The sequence below is a fragment of the Macaca fascicularis genome, chromosome 10 (genome assembly GCF_037993035.2).
Source record: "Macaca fascicularis isolate 582-1 chromosome 10, T2T-MFA8v1.1".
NCBI lineage: Eukaryota > Metazoa > Chordata > Mammalia > Primates > Cercopithecidae > Macaca > Macaca fascicularis.
In genome coordinates, this window is record NC_088384.1 from 83924565 (window position 1) to 83938328 (window position 13764).

The 13764-nt window shown below is 41.4% G+C and overlaps 1 protein-coding gene, 1 non-coding gene and 1 pseudogene across 9 annotated transcripts in view; 2 read left to right on the plus strand and 1 right to left on the minus strand.

The window, feature by feature from the left end:
- DNAAF9 (dynein axonemal assembly factor 9) overlaps positions 1-13764 on the plus strand; it is a 164597-nt gene that overhangs the window by 32954 nt on the left and 117879 nt on the right. For all 8 annotated transcript variants that reach the window (XR_012419195.1, XR_012419196.1, XR_012419197.1 and 5 more), the window contains one exon: positions 11197-11274. Coding sequence is in view for 3 of the 8 variants with exons in the window: in XM_005568456.4 (XP_005568513.3) it covers positions 11197-11274 (78 nt within the window). In the remaining 5 variants the exon portion in view is untranslated. The remainder of the gene's footprint in view (positions 1-11196; positions 11275-13764) is intronic.
- On the plus strand, positions 8406-8980 carry LOC135965612 (ubiquitin-conjugating enzyme E2 variant 1 pseudogene; annotated as a pseudogene).
- LOC123567421 (U6 spliceosomal RNA) lies at positions 10658-10766 on the minus strand. Its single transcript, XR_006690329.1, has one exon. It is a non-coding gene; the product is annotated as a U6 spliceosomal RNA (small nuclear RNA).

Sequence of the window (13764 nt, forward strand, 5' to 3'; positions counted from 1 at the left end):
CATGCTTTAAAAAAAGATTTTCTTCAAGGAACAAAATAAATAATTGAGAAAATGTCTCTTTTTGGTACTTTTTAGGAACAAAATTTATTTAAAAAATGAGATCTATCAATGAGGTGAGCAGTCAGAATTAAAAAGGGAGATGGAGGACATATAAGAAAAGATTGTAGGAAGTCTCAGAATTTATTAGTAGAATGAAAACTTGCATTAAAAAATAGATATCAAATTTAATACCCTTAAAAAATCTGATCAGTTGACACACTTGAAAAGCTTTTCCAGAATACAGAGGAAGGGGCCAAGTAGATTAAATCAATGGGGAAGATGATGATCAAGTGGAGAGTAGAGAATGGAAATTGGTGATATTGAAAGGAAAGAATTAAATTGAAGGTTGTTATGTAATAGTCTGTACCTCCCTCTACCACTCTCCTCTCCCCTCAAGTGACAAGCAACCAGACATTTGCAGATGCCACCTCCACCCTAGGAAAAACAAAGAACAGATCTGGGTGGAGGTTCTGTAAAAAAACTGAAAAGGGCCTGGTGAGTGGCTCACACTTGTAATCAAGCCTAGCACTTTGGGAGGCCAAGGCGGGAGGATCACTTGAGGGCAGGAGTTCAAGACCAGCCTGGCAACAAAAAGTTTTTAAAAATTAGTTGGGCACGGTTGGGCGTGGTGGCTCATGCGTGTAATCCCAGCACTTTAGGAGGTGGAGGTGGGTGGATCATGAGGTCAAGAGATGAAGACCATCTTGGCCAATATGGTGAAACCCCATCTCTACTAAAAATACAAAAATTAGCTGGGCGTGGTAGCAGGCACCTGTTACCCCAGCTACTCAGGAGGTTGAGGCAGGAGAATTACTTGAACCCAGGAGGCAGTGAGCCAAGATTGTGCCACTGCACTCCAGCCTGGGTGACAGTGTGAGACTCCATCTCAAAAAAAAAAAAAAAAAAAAAATTAGCTGGGCACAGTGGCATGTGCCTACAGTTCCATCTACTTGGGAGGCTGAGGCCAGAGGATAGCTTGAGCCCTGGAGCTCCAGGCTGCAGTGGGCTGATTGAACTACTGCACTCCAGCCTGAGCAACAAAGTGAGACCCTGTCTCAAAATAAATAAATAAAAATTAAATAAATAAACTGAAAGGCAAGACGAAACAAAAAGATTTCATTGGCTAGTGTAGTTTTTGCTTCCTGAGAGAGTAAAGCTGTTCGCATTTTGGCATGTAGAATATAAGGGGATGGAGACCCAGTAATAGAAGCTCTGCTTATCAGTTATCAGGAACATACAGCTTCCAGTTAACCTTTTCATTGCCTCATTTCAAAGTACGAATAGGAAGCCAAAGATCACCAGACATTTGATTAAACAGCAATAACTCAAAAGAAAAAGATCAAGTTTTTTTTTTAAAAACCAGTTCATTAAGACCCAAAGATAATTTAAGGTATAGAAGAAAAGACATAAAACCCTTTTTGGATGCCCAGAAAAATGTAAGATTTCACAACCATAGGACAAGTGAATGTTGTAATAACTGAATGTGTGGAAAATACGAGCTCTAGAAAATCATAATTGATGAAATCAATAGAGGGGTGGAAGGTAAAGTTAGGAAAGTCTTTAGAAAGGTAGAATAAAAACATCACAGTTATAGAAAATATGAGAAAAAACTTAAAAGACTTTAACTTTAAAAGTTAACTTTAGGCCGGGCTCGGTGGCTCACACCTGTAACCCCAGCACTTTGGGAGACCAAGGTGGGTGGATCAGCTGAGGTCAGGAGTTCAAGACCAGTCTGGTCAACATGGCGAGACCCCATCTCTACTAACGACAGAAAAATAGCTGGGTGTGGTGGCACATGCCTGTAGTCCCAGCTACCTGGGAGGCTGAGGCAGGAGAATTGCTCAAACCCAGGAAGTGGAGGTTGCAGTGAGCTGAGATCGCACCACTACACTCCAGCCTGGGTGACAGAGCGAGACGCCATCTCAAAAAAGAAAAAAAAAAAAGTTAACTTTAAATGTTAAAAGACCGATCTAAGAATTCTAATATCCAATGAGTAGAATTTCTAGAAAGAGGAGGCAGGGATACCATAAGGAAAGAAATCTTTTTAAAAAATAAACATTTCCAATCATAAAGAGAAATAAAAGCTTTTAAATTAAATCACTTAGGTATGAATGGGAAGAGGAAAAAAAAAAACCTTAATCTGTCCGTGACATTTCAGACACTAAGGATAAAAGAAAATCTTTTTTTTTTTTTTTTTTTTTTGAGATGGAGTTTCACTCTCGTTGCCCAGGCCGGAGTGCAATGGCACAATCTTGGCTCACTGCAACCTCTGCCTCCCGGGTTCAAACGATTCTTCTGCCACAGCCTCCCAAGAAGCTAGGATTACAGGCATGCACCACCATGCCTGGCTGATTTTGTATTTTTAGTAGAAATGGGGTTTCACCATGTTGGCCAGGGTGGTCCCAAACTCCTGACCTCAGGTGATCTGCCTGCCTCAGCTTCCGAAAGTGCTGGGATTACAGGCATGAGCCACCTGTACCCAGCCTGGATGAAAGAATATCTTTAAAAGCTTCCAGGAAGGTGGTCAGTAAGGTTGGCCAAAAAAGAAAAAAAAAGCTTCCTGGAAGAAAAAACAAGTCACCCACCACAAAACAACAAAAACTGGTTCCCAAACCAACAAACCCCCCCCCCAAAACAAAAACACAACCACAAACAAAATAATGAAACAATGGTCTTCAAGAAACTAGGCATCAGGCAGTGAGGAATCCTGATTCCCTGAGTGATGGAAACAATCAAGGTGAGCCCCGTGATGGTACTAGCTTATTACTTTGAGAAAGTTTGCAGACACAGCATAGAGAAGAGAGTACCCAGGTGGAGCCCAGTGCACTCCCTGAGTTAGGAGATGCAGCTGGGAGTCTCGGGAGACCAAAGCAGTTAGAGTACTAAAGAGGAAAGAACCATCCAAAGATTCCCCTTTCCCTAGTCAGTACTCAGCAGAGTATTGATCCATGTTGTCATGTATGTGGTAACTACTCAAAGTCAAGAGAAGCCTGTCTGAAAGGATTCGAGGATAGTGCCTGATGTGTGTGTTCAGGGGTGAGAACAGTGCCTGTTTTCACCAGTTAGACTGGAAAAACACATACAGGCCTATCTTAATTTATTGTGCCTTGGTTTGTTGCACTTTGTAGATATTGCATTTTTTTTTTTTAACAAATTGATCGTTTGTGGCAGCCTGCATCCAGCAAGCCTGCTGGCTCCATTTTTCCAACAGCATGTGCTCACTTTGTGTCTCTGTGTCACATTTTGGTAATTCTCATAATATTTCAAGCTTTTTTATTATTGTTATATCTGTTATGATAATCCATGATGAGTGATCTTTGATGTTACCATCGGAATTGTTTTGGGACGCCACAAACAGCACCCATATGAAATGATGAACTTAATAAATGGGTGTGTTCTGACGCTTCACTGGCTGTTCCCTCATTTTTTGCTTTCTTCTCTGACTTCCCTATTCCTTGACCGTAACAATATTGAAATTAGGCCAATTAATAGCCTTTATTGTAACCCCAGCACTTTGGGAGACCAAGGTGGGCGGATCACCGGAGGTCAGGAGTTCAAGACCAGTCTGGTCAACACGGCGAGACCCCGTCTCTACTAACAGTAGAAAAATAGCCGGGTGGCCAATAAAGGTTCAAGGGAAAGGAAGAGTCACAATTATCTCATTTTAAATCAAAAGCTGGAAATGGTTAAGCTTGGTGAAGGAGGCATGTCGAAAGCCAAGACAGGCTGAAAGCTAGACCTCTTGCACCAAACTGCTAAGTTGTGAATGCAAAGGAAAAGTTCTTGAAGGAAACTAAAAGCACTACTTCAGTGAACACAAATTATAAGAAAGTGAAACAACCATATTGCTGATATGGAGAAAGTTTGAGTGGTCTGGTTAAAAGATCAAACCAACCATAACATTCCCTTAAACCAAAGCCTAATCCAGAGCAAAGCCCTAATTCTCTTTAATGTAAAGCCTGAGAATGTTGAGGAAGCCGCAGAAGAAAAGTTTAAAGCTAGCAGAGCTTGATTTATGAGGTTTAAGGAAAGAAGCTGTCTCTATAACATAAAAGTGCAAGATGAAGCAGTAAGTGCTGATTTAGAAGCTGCAGCAAGTTATTCAGAAGATCTACCTAAGATACTTGATGAAGGTGGCTACGCTAAACAACAGATTTTCAGTGCGGACAACAGCCTTGTATAAGAAGATGATGCCATCTAGGACTTTCTTTTTTATTTTATTTTTTTATTTTTGAGACAGAGTCTCGCCGTGTTGCCCAGCCTGGAGTGCAGTGGTGTTATCACGGCTCACTGCAGCCTTGACCTCCCAAACTCAAGCCATCCTCCCACCTCAGCCTCCCAACTAGCTGTGACTACAGGGGTACACCACCATGCCCAGCTAACGTTTCTATTTTTTGTGGAAATGGAGTCTCACCATGTTGCCAGGGCTGGTCTTGAACTCCTGGGCTCAAGTGATCCTCCCACCTCGGCCTCCCAAAGTGCTGGGATTACATGTGTGAGCCACAGCGCCCAGCCTGTAGGACTTTCATAAATAGAGAGAAGTCAGTGCCTAGCTTCAAAGGACAGCCTGACTCTCTTGTTAGGGGCCAATGCAGCTGGTGACTTTTAAGTTGAAGTCATTGCTCATTTACCATTCTGGAAATCTTAGGGCCCTTAGGGATTATGCTAAATCTACTCTGTGCTCTTTAAATGGATCACCAAAGCCTGGATGATAGCACATCTGTTTACAGCATGACTTACTGAATATTTTAAGCCCACTGTTGAGTCCTACTGCTCAGAAAAAAAGATTCCTTTCAAATATTACTGCTGATTGACAGTGCAGCTAGACACCAAAGAGCTCTAATGGAGGTGTACAAGAGAATTAATGTTGTTTCATGCCTACTAATGCAACATCCATTCTGCAGCCCATGGATCAAGGAGTCATTTCGACTTTAAAGGCTTATTACTTAAGAAATACATTTTGTTAGGCAATAAACTCCTCTGATGGATCTGGGCAAAAAAAAAAAAAAAATGGAAAGCCTTCTCAAAAAGATTCACCAATCTAGATGACGTTAAGAGCATTCATGATTCATAGGAGGATGTCACAATATTGACATTAACAGGAGTTTGTGAGAAGTGGATTCCAGATCTCATGAATGACTTTGAGGCGTTCAAGACTTCAGTAAAGGGAGTCACTGCAGATTTGGTAGAAATAGCAAGACAACTAGAGTTAGAAGTGGAGCCTGAAGATGTGACTGACTTGCTGCAATCCCATGTTAAAAACTTGAAATGGATGGGGAGTTGCTTCTTCTGGATGAGTAAAGAAAGTGGTTTCTTGAGATGGACTCTACTCCTGGTGAAGATGCTGTGAACATTGTTGAAATGTCAACAAAGGACTTAGAATATTCCGCAAACTTAGTTAATAAAGCAGTGGCATGGTTTGAGAGGATTGACTCCAATTTTGAAAAAAGTTCTACTGTGGGTAAAATGCTAGCAAGGCCAGGCATGGTGGCTCACGCCTGTAATCCTAGCACTTTGGGAGGCCAAGGTGGGCGGATCACTGAGGTCAGAAGTTCAAGACCAGCCTGACCAACATGGTGAAACCCTCTACTATAAATACAAAAATTAGCTGGGTATGGTGGTACGCACCTGTAATCCCAGCTACTCAGGAGACTGAGGCAAGAGAATCGCTTGAACCCAGGAGACAGGTTGCAGTGAGCCGCGATCACGCCCCTGGTCTCCAGCCTGGGCAACAGACCAAGACTCCTCCTAAAAATAAATAAATAAATAAAATGTTATCAAATAGCCTGACATATTATAGAGAAGTCTTTTGTGAAAGTAAGAGTCAACTGATGCGGCAAAACTTCATTGTTGTCTTATTTTAAGAAATTGCTGCTGGCACAGTGGATCATGCCTGTAATCCTAGTACTTTGGGAGACTGAGGCAAGAGGATCACTTGAGACTAGGAGTTCAAGATCAACCTGGGCAACATAACATGATCCCATCTTTACAAAAAAAGATTTTTGTTTTAATTAGTTGGCATGATAGTGCACCTGTAGTTCTAGCTACTCAGGAGGCTAAGCCGAGAGGATTGCTTGAGAAGGAAGCAGTCTTTCTGGAGGATTGCTCCAGAAGTCAAGGCTGCAGTGAGCTATGATTGCGCCACTGCACTCCAACCTGGGTGACAGAACGAGACTCTATTTCAAAAAAACGAAAAGAAGGAGAGAGAGAAAGAGAGGAAGGAAAGGAAAGGAAAGGAAGGGGAGAGAAAGGGATTGCCACAGCCTCTCAACCTTCAGCAGCCAACACCCTGATCAGTCAGCAGGCATCAATATGGAGGCAAGACCCTCCACCAGCAAAATGGTTATGACCCACTGAAGGCTCAGTTGACTGTTCGCATTTTTTAGTAATAAAGTATTTTAAAATTAAGGTATGTACATTTGATTTTTTTAGATGTGTTATTGCTAAAAAAAATAGACTTTAATAGACTATGGTACGTTGTAAACATAACTTTTATATGTACTAGGAAACCAAAATATGTGTGTGACTTGCTTTATTGCATTATTCACTTTATTATAGTGATTTGGAACCAAGCCTGCAATAGCTCTGAGGTATGCCTGTAATTCACTGGGCCCTGGGTAGAGCAGTCAGCAGGATTTTGTCTCAGTAGCAGGGAAAAATCAACCCTGCACTGAGCAGTGGCTTCAGACCTTCCTAATAATTCATAAAAGCAGGACCCCAAAGGATCAAACTGTTTTCTAGTAACTTAACTGCTTTCCAGAACAAAGCATAAGAATATTTATAGGAATACCAAAATATTTAGCACCCAGCAAGGTAAAATTCATAGTGTCTGGCATCCAGAGATCATCAGGTTTTAAAAAAGCAGGAAAACACAATTGATAATGAGGTAATCAGTCTTCAAAATTGGCCTAGAATTGACAGAAATATTAGAAGACAAGGACATTAAAACAGTTATTATAACTGCATTTCATGTGTTCAAGAGGCTAGAGAAAAGACTGAGTCATAGAATATATAAAAAGAGACCCACAACTGGGTGCAGTGCCATGTGCCTGTAGTCTCAGCCATTCAGGAGGCTGAGGCAGGAGGATCACTTGCACCCAAGAGTTCAAGGCCAGCCTGGGCAACATAGCAAGACCGCTGTCTCAAAAACAAAACAAAACAAAAATTCAAACTTCTAGAGATGAAAACTACAGCGTCTAAGATGAGAAATACACTGGATAATAATGAATGTAATAATTGAGAATTTTTTTAAGAGGAAATATACACTAGATGAGATTAATGACAGATTGGATAATGCCAAAGAAAAGATTAGTGAATTTGAAGCCATAGCATTAGAAACTATCCAAGGTGAAGTGCAGAGAAAATAAAGAATCCAAAGTCATAGTCATGAGGACAGCATAAAGACATTTTATGTCTTTTTGTTTTGTTTTGTTTTCCTTTTTGTGGAGAACAGGGTCTCTCTATATTGCCCAGGCGGGTCTTGGACTCCTGGGCTCATACTGTCCTCCTGCTTCTGCCTCCCTGAGAGCTGGGATTACAGGTGTGAGAAAAGTTTGCTTTGCATTAATCTTTTTTTTTTTTCTTTCTTTTTTGAGACGGAGTGTCACTCTGTCACCCAGGCTGGAGAGCAAAGGCACGATCTTGGCTCACTGCAACCTCCGCCTTCTGGGTTCAAGTGATTCTCCTGCCTCAGCCTCCCAAGTAGCTGAGATTACAGGTGTGTGCCACCACACCTGGCTAATTTTTGTATTTTTAGTAGCAAGGGGTTTCACCATGTTGGCCAGGCTGGTCTTGAACTCCTGACCTCAGGTGATCTGCCCGCCTCAGCCTCCCAAATTGCTGGGATTACAAGCATGAGCCACTGTGCCCAGCCTGCATTAATCCTTTCTTAGCTATTGGATAACGTGTTCCACCAAACAAGGTAGTTAACCAAGAAAGAGGAGACAAGTAAACCACAGAGCCAAATCCATCAACTGAGAGCTCCAGGATGATATCAAAGAATGTGAATGTCCAGCCAGAATGAGGTAGAAGAAGAAAGGGAATTTGATAGAGTTTCTGATATGTTTAAATCAGTAGTTCTCAATCGGGGTGAATTTGTCTTCTCCTTCCCCGTAGGCATTTGACAATGTTTGGAAATATTTTTGGTTTGCATTGTGTGGGGGAGGTGTTATAGGCAGCTAGTGAGGGCCTGCAATGCACAGGGCAACCCCACAGAACAAAGAAATATCAAGCCCAAAATGAAAATAGTGTTACTGTTGAGACACCCTGGAGTAGGCAAATTGGATGGGGCTGTTAGAAAAAAACAGAATTGATTTGTAAAAAAAAGTATACAGGTGAAAAAAAAAGCTGTTAGTACTTCCAAGAATAATAATAAAGCAAATTGGAATGTAAAATGCACTTAGCCTGCAGTAAATACTATTTACATGGTTTTAACATTGTAAACAATAATTATTAATAAACCACTTCAAGTGACAGCAACGCAAGATGACAGCCACAACGGTCTCACTATTAAAAGTCCCTTGCAATTTCTGACTGTTGGAAGAACTTGAAGAAGGCCAGAAAGGAGTAGGAGATGACACAGTTAGCTGGGGTCTAGAAGATTACGAAGACATGACACTTACAACATGGACAGGGATGATAATTGGGCCTCCAAGAACAATTTATGAAAACTGAATATATAGCCTTAAAATAGAATATGGACCTAAATACTCAGAAACACCCCCCCCGTAAGATTTGTAACAAAAAATTAATATGAATGGAGTTAATAGTTTTAATGGAGGGGTGGACGCAAGAGCCATATCAGTGCTATCAAAATGGCAGAATTCATATAGCATCAAAGTTGTCCTGCAAGAGCTTCGGCACCTAATGATGTCTAAAGAAAATATGAAACTCCCTCAGCCACCTGAAGGACAGTGTTAGAGCAATTAATCAAAAAGAAAAACCACAGCCCTTCCCCTTTCCCCCGACATTGAATTTAAGCAGTCTTCATTTTTCACAGTAGTAAATTTTCTAGATATGTCTTGTAGACCTCGGAGTACTGGAAAGGAAGCTCCCATTCAAAGGAAGTTAAGATACTGTAAATGATACTAATTTTTTGTCCATTTGAAATATGTAAGTTGTGCTATAACAAATCATCCTGTCAAGTGTAGCCACTGTCCACGTAGTAGAACTTCTGGGATCAAGAAAGTCTGTTTAAATTGATTCCCATCATAACTGGTGGGGCACATCTAACTCAACTGTGAAAAGACACATCACACAATCACCTTGCTGCTGATTACATGGCCTGGGGTCTCTGCCTTTTCCCCTTATCCTCCCACCTCCCACTTTCCCTGCAACAACAGCCCTCTAGCCTGGAGGGCTTGTTAGAGTAGATGTGAAGGCTTCAGGTCATAGCCTGTGGGACTACTGCTGGGTATGTGGGGTGCTTTGCCTGCACTCCTGGTCTCTTAAAGTCTTAAGTGATGCCCCTTCCAAGCCATCATCCTTTCCCCCACACTCCTTCGCTTCCGCCTTTGGCCAAAGCATAGATTGTAACCCCTCTACTCCCCTCTGAGATTGGCCTTTGGTGAGGAATTCAGAGCTTTCCCCATATCTTCTCTCCCCCACCTTTATCAAGGGGTGCTGTTTTTTATTCCGTCCTCCTCAAGTTGCTTTTTGCACCATCACCACCTAACACCTTCCATGACACTTCCTTGCTTTGGCCAGAAGCCATCAGGTAAGGTTGGAAAGAGTCTTTGACCTCCCTTTGTTTAGTTTTGGAACTGTACTTACTCATTCTCCACCAGCCTGGGAAATGGGTATTGGGTCCTCAGCCCTGCCACTCTGCTGTCATCAGCTGATGCATTGTTTTTAACTCAGGTTTTGATAAGGTGAAAATAATAGTCACCAGGGTTACTCAGACCTGCCAGCTCTCAGAGTCCTTGGTGGTTAAACTTGGAGAAGGGCCACATAAAGACACTTGGAAGCACACATGATCCCTCTGAATTGTTTTACTTTCCTGTAATTGCTTTTGCTTTTAAAAATCGAAGTTTTAAACAGGGCTTTCATTTGGTCATCCTTGCGATCCACTGGGGTCTAGTTTGGAATCTGACAACTGGAACAAAAAGAACCCTGAATCTGGTGCATGCCTTGGTTTTGGTACTGCTGCTGCTTCTCAAGATCCTCAGCAGGGATTAAGAAAGAACCAGGTGTGCACAGCAGATCCCTGAAATTGGCAGGCTTGACCTCCTGGCAGATTGCTTCGTCTTTCCACTTTCTGTTCAGGACCACTAAATGCTGATGCATACCAAAATAAAAGCAATTCATTGTGTAAAAAAATTATTAATAAGCCAAAAAAGTCATTTTATGGTTTTAAATGATGTTAGGATATGTGTGTGTAAACAGTTTGGGGGCCGGGCACGGTGGTTCATGCTTGTAATCCCAGCACTTTGGTAGGCTGAGATGGGTGGATTGCTTGAGCCTGAGAGTTTGAGAAAGAAACAGTTTGGGAATAGGAATGGATGTAGAAGAACTACATCTTTGCCAGAAGTCAATATTTAGTTTCTAAAGAAAATGAAGTGAGTTCTAAGTGGTTGTTTCGTTTTTTAAAAAATTATTTTTTGAAAATGTGGAATGCTTTATGAATTTACGTGTCATCCTTGGAATTTGCATGTCCTCCTTGCACAGGGGCCATGGTAATCTTCTCTGTATCCTTCCAATTTTAATATATGTGCTGCTGAAGGGAGCACCTAAGTGTTTGCTTATGAGGAGTGAGACTAGTCAGGGTTTGTGAAAGGTTGGAGTCGGGGATTACCATTTTTTATTATAAGCCTTTTGTACCATTTGATTTTTAAAGCATGGACATGGATTTTTTGATTAAAATTTTATTTAAAACAAAGGCAAAAAATACACAATATACAAGTCTATATGTGCATGTGTGTGTGTATAAGTATATATGTGCCCATTATTGAAGATAATCGGTACCAAAGTTTCTGAAAAAATAGTTTTCTTGTATGGGAAAACATTATATGTATAGGTCTAATATAATTGATAAAATTTTGATTTATTCTATTCACACTAGTTTACACCAAAAGAGTCATTTCTGAACATCAGAAAATAATTCTGATTGTCCTAATGATATTGACTTAATTATTTCAATGTTTTTGCTCTCTGTTGCAGTTGCAGGATGTGAGTTTGAATCTATGGAATGTCTACAGCAAGATGGATCCTATGTCTCTGGAGAGTTTGCTTTCAGATGTAAGGAGCCAAACAGTAACTTTTAAATATTAGTATACGTCCAGCTCAGTGACCTGCTAGTGATCTTTAATTTGAAGAAATGCAAAGTATACTTTAGTTTGCCTTAGTCAAAAAATAGAGCAGTTTCTTTCTTGATTATTGTCTTGAATTCCTTGGGGTTATAAAGGAGCCTGGCAAGTGACACTGCTCCCTCTTCCACTCTGAGGTAATCTCACTGGAGGCAAAACCAGGGCCTCCTGCCTGGCCTTAGGTTTAGGTTTTTACCTAAAGGTGTTCTTTCTGTTGGACTGGACTTTATAAAAACAATGCAGAAGGCTTTCTCTGGCATGAAAAGATAAAAAGATGAGATTATGGCTTAAAGGAATCAAGGATTAGAGCTGGGGGCAAACTTTTTCTGTGAAAGTCTAGTTAGTGATATTTTAGCCTTTGTGTGCCTTACGGTCTCAGTGGCAACTACTTGACAATGCCACAGTAGCATGAAAACAGCTCTAGACAGTCTTTAAACAAATGGGTATGTCTGTGTTCCCAGGAAACTATTTACAAAAATACATGGCCTGTCTATATCAGGATTGGGGGGAAATTTGCAATGAGGAGCAACAAACAGACCTAAAGCTTTAGGACTCTGTACTCTGGTTAGGCTGGTCAGTAGTGTCTCTCGGTGGCTGTAGATCGATATGCATGGTCATGGACTTAGAATTAGCCATTTCTCCAAGGAGATTCAGTGCAATTAGCGAGGAACAATATTTAACAACCAAGATCTGGGCATTAGGTATGTTTCTTGCTTCTGTGGGGACATTGGTTTTAGGCCCTTTGAGTGGGCATGCTGAGAAAATAAAGTAAAAGAATCATAAGGAAAGGAAAAGATACAGTTTCAAAAATTGTATTTCCGTGAAAGCACAGAAGGTTTGAATCTACATATTGAAAAGTGCAGACTGGGCACAGTGGCTCACGCCTGGTGAGGAGGCTGAGGCAGGCGGATTACCTGAGGTCAGGAGTACAAGACCAGCCAGGCCAACATGGTGAAACCCCATTTCTACTAAAAATACAAAAATTAGCCAGGCACAATGATGCACTCCTGTAATCCCCACTACTCAGGAGGCTGAGGCAGGAGAATCGCTTGAATCCAGGAGGTGGAGGTTACAGTGAGCTGAGATCATGCCCCTATACTTCAGCCTGGGTGACAGAGCAAGACTCTATCTATAAAAAAGAAAAGAGGTCAGGTGCGGTGGCTCACACCTGTAGTCCCAGCACTTCAAGAGGCCAAGGCGGGTGGATCACGAGGTCAGGAGATGAAGACCATCCTGACTAAAAATACAAAAAATTAGTCAGGTGTGGTGGTGGACACCTGTAGTCCCAGCTACTCGGGAGGCTGAGGTAGGAGAATGGCAGGAACCCGGGAGGCGGAGCTTGCAGTGAGCCGAGATCCACCACCACACTCCAGCCTGGGTGACAGAGCAAGACTCCGTCTCAAGAAAACAAAAAAGAAAAGGATATACCATGCCCCAGAGAAAATTGTCCAACAATGGTCAACACTGAGACATATTTTAATAAAGTTACTAGACTTTGCCCCAAGCCCTGAATCCCCCCAAAAAACAGTAAAATCCTTTGGCATCCAGTTACAGATAAACTAGAAAAATGCAGGGTGGCCTTGAGTTTCTCCATAGCAGAAAAAAAATGAAGCAAAACACCTATAATAAAATCCTCAACAAAAACATAACACCCACATTTTATTTTATTTATTTAAAATATGTGTGTGTGTGTGTGTGTGTGTGTGTGTGTGTATATATATATATATATATATATATATATATATATATATATATATATATATATATATATATATATATATATATATATATATTTAGAGACAGGGTCTTGCTGTGTTGCCCAAGTTGGAGTGCAGCAGTGATCATAGCTCACTACAGCCTTGCACTCCTGAGCTCAAGTGATTCTTGCACCTCAGCTTCCTGAGGAGCTGGGACTACAGACGTGCATCACCACACCTGGCTAATTTTTTATTTTTCTCTAGAGATCAGGTATTGCTGTGTTGCCCAGGGTGGTCTTGAATTGCTGGAACCTGGGTGGCAGAGGTTGCAGTGAGCCAAGATTGTGCCATTGCACTCCAGCCCAGGCAACAACAGCGAGATTCCATCTTTAAAAAAAAAAAAAACCTGAAAAACTAAGTAATAAAGATATAAATAACAGCACAAAGTGAAATGAACAGTAAAAGATAAAGGTGGATGGGTGAGGAAGGAGGGAGTAGGAAAAAGAAGTACACTAATTTTATTATTGAACATGGTCAGAGATTAAGGAAATTGAGCATTAAGGTTTTTCTTTCTTTTTTTTTTTTTTGAGACGGAGTCTCGCTCTGTCACCCAGGCTGGATTGCAGTGGCACAATCTTGGCTCACTGCAAACTCCGCCTCCCGGGTTCCTGCCATTCTCCTGCCTCTGCCTCTCAAGTAGCTGGGACTACAGGCGCCTGCCACCA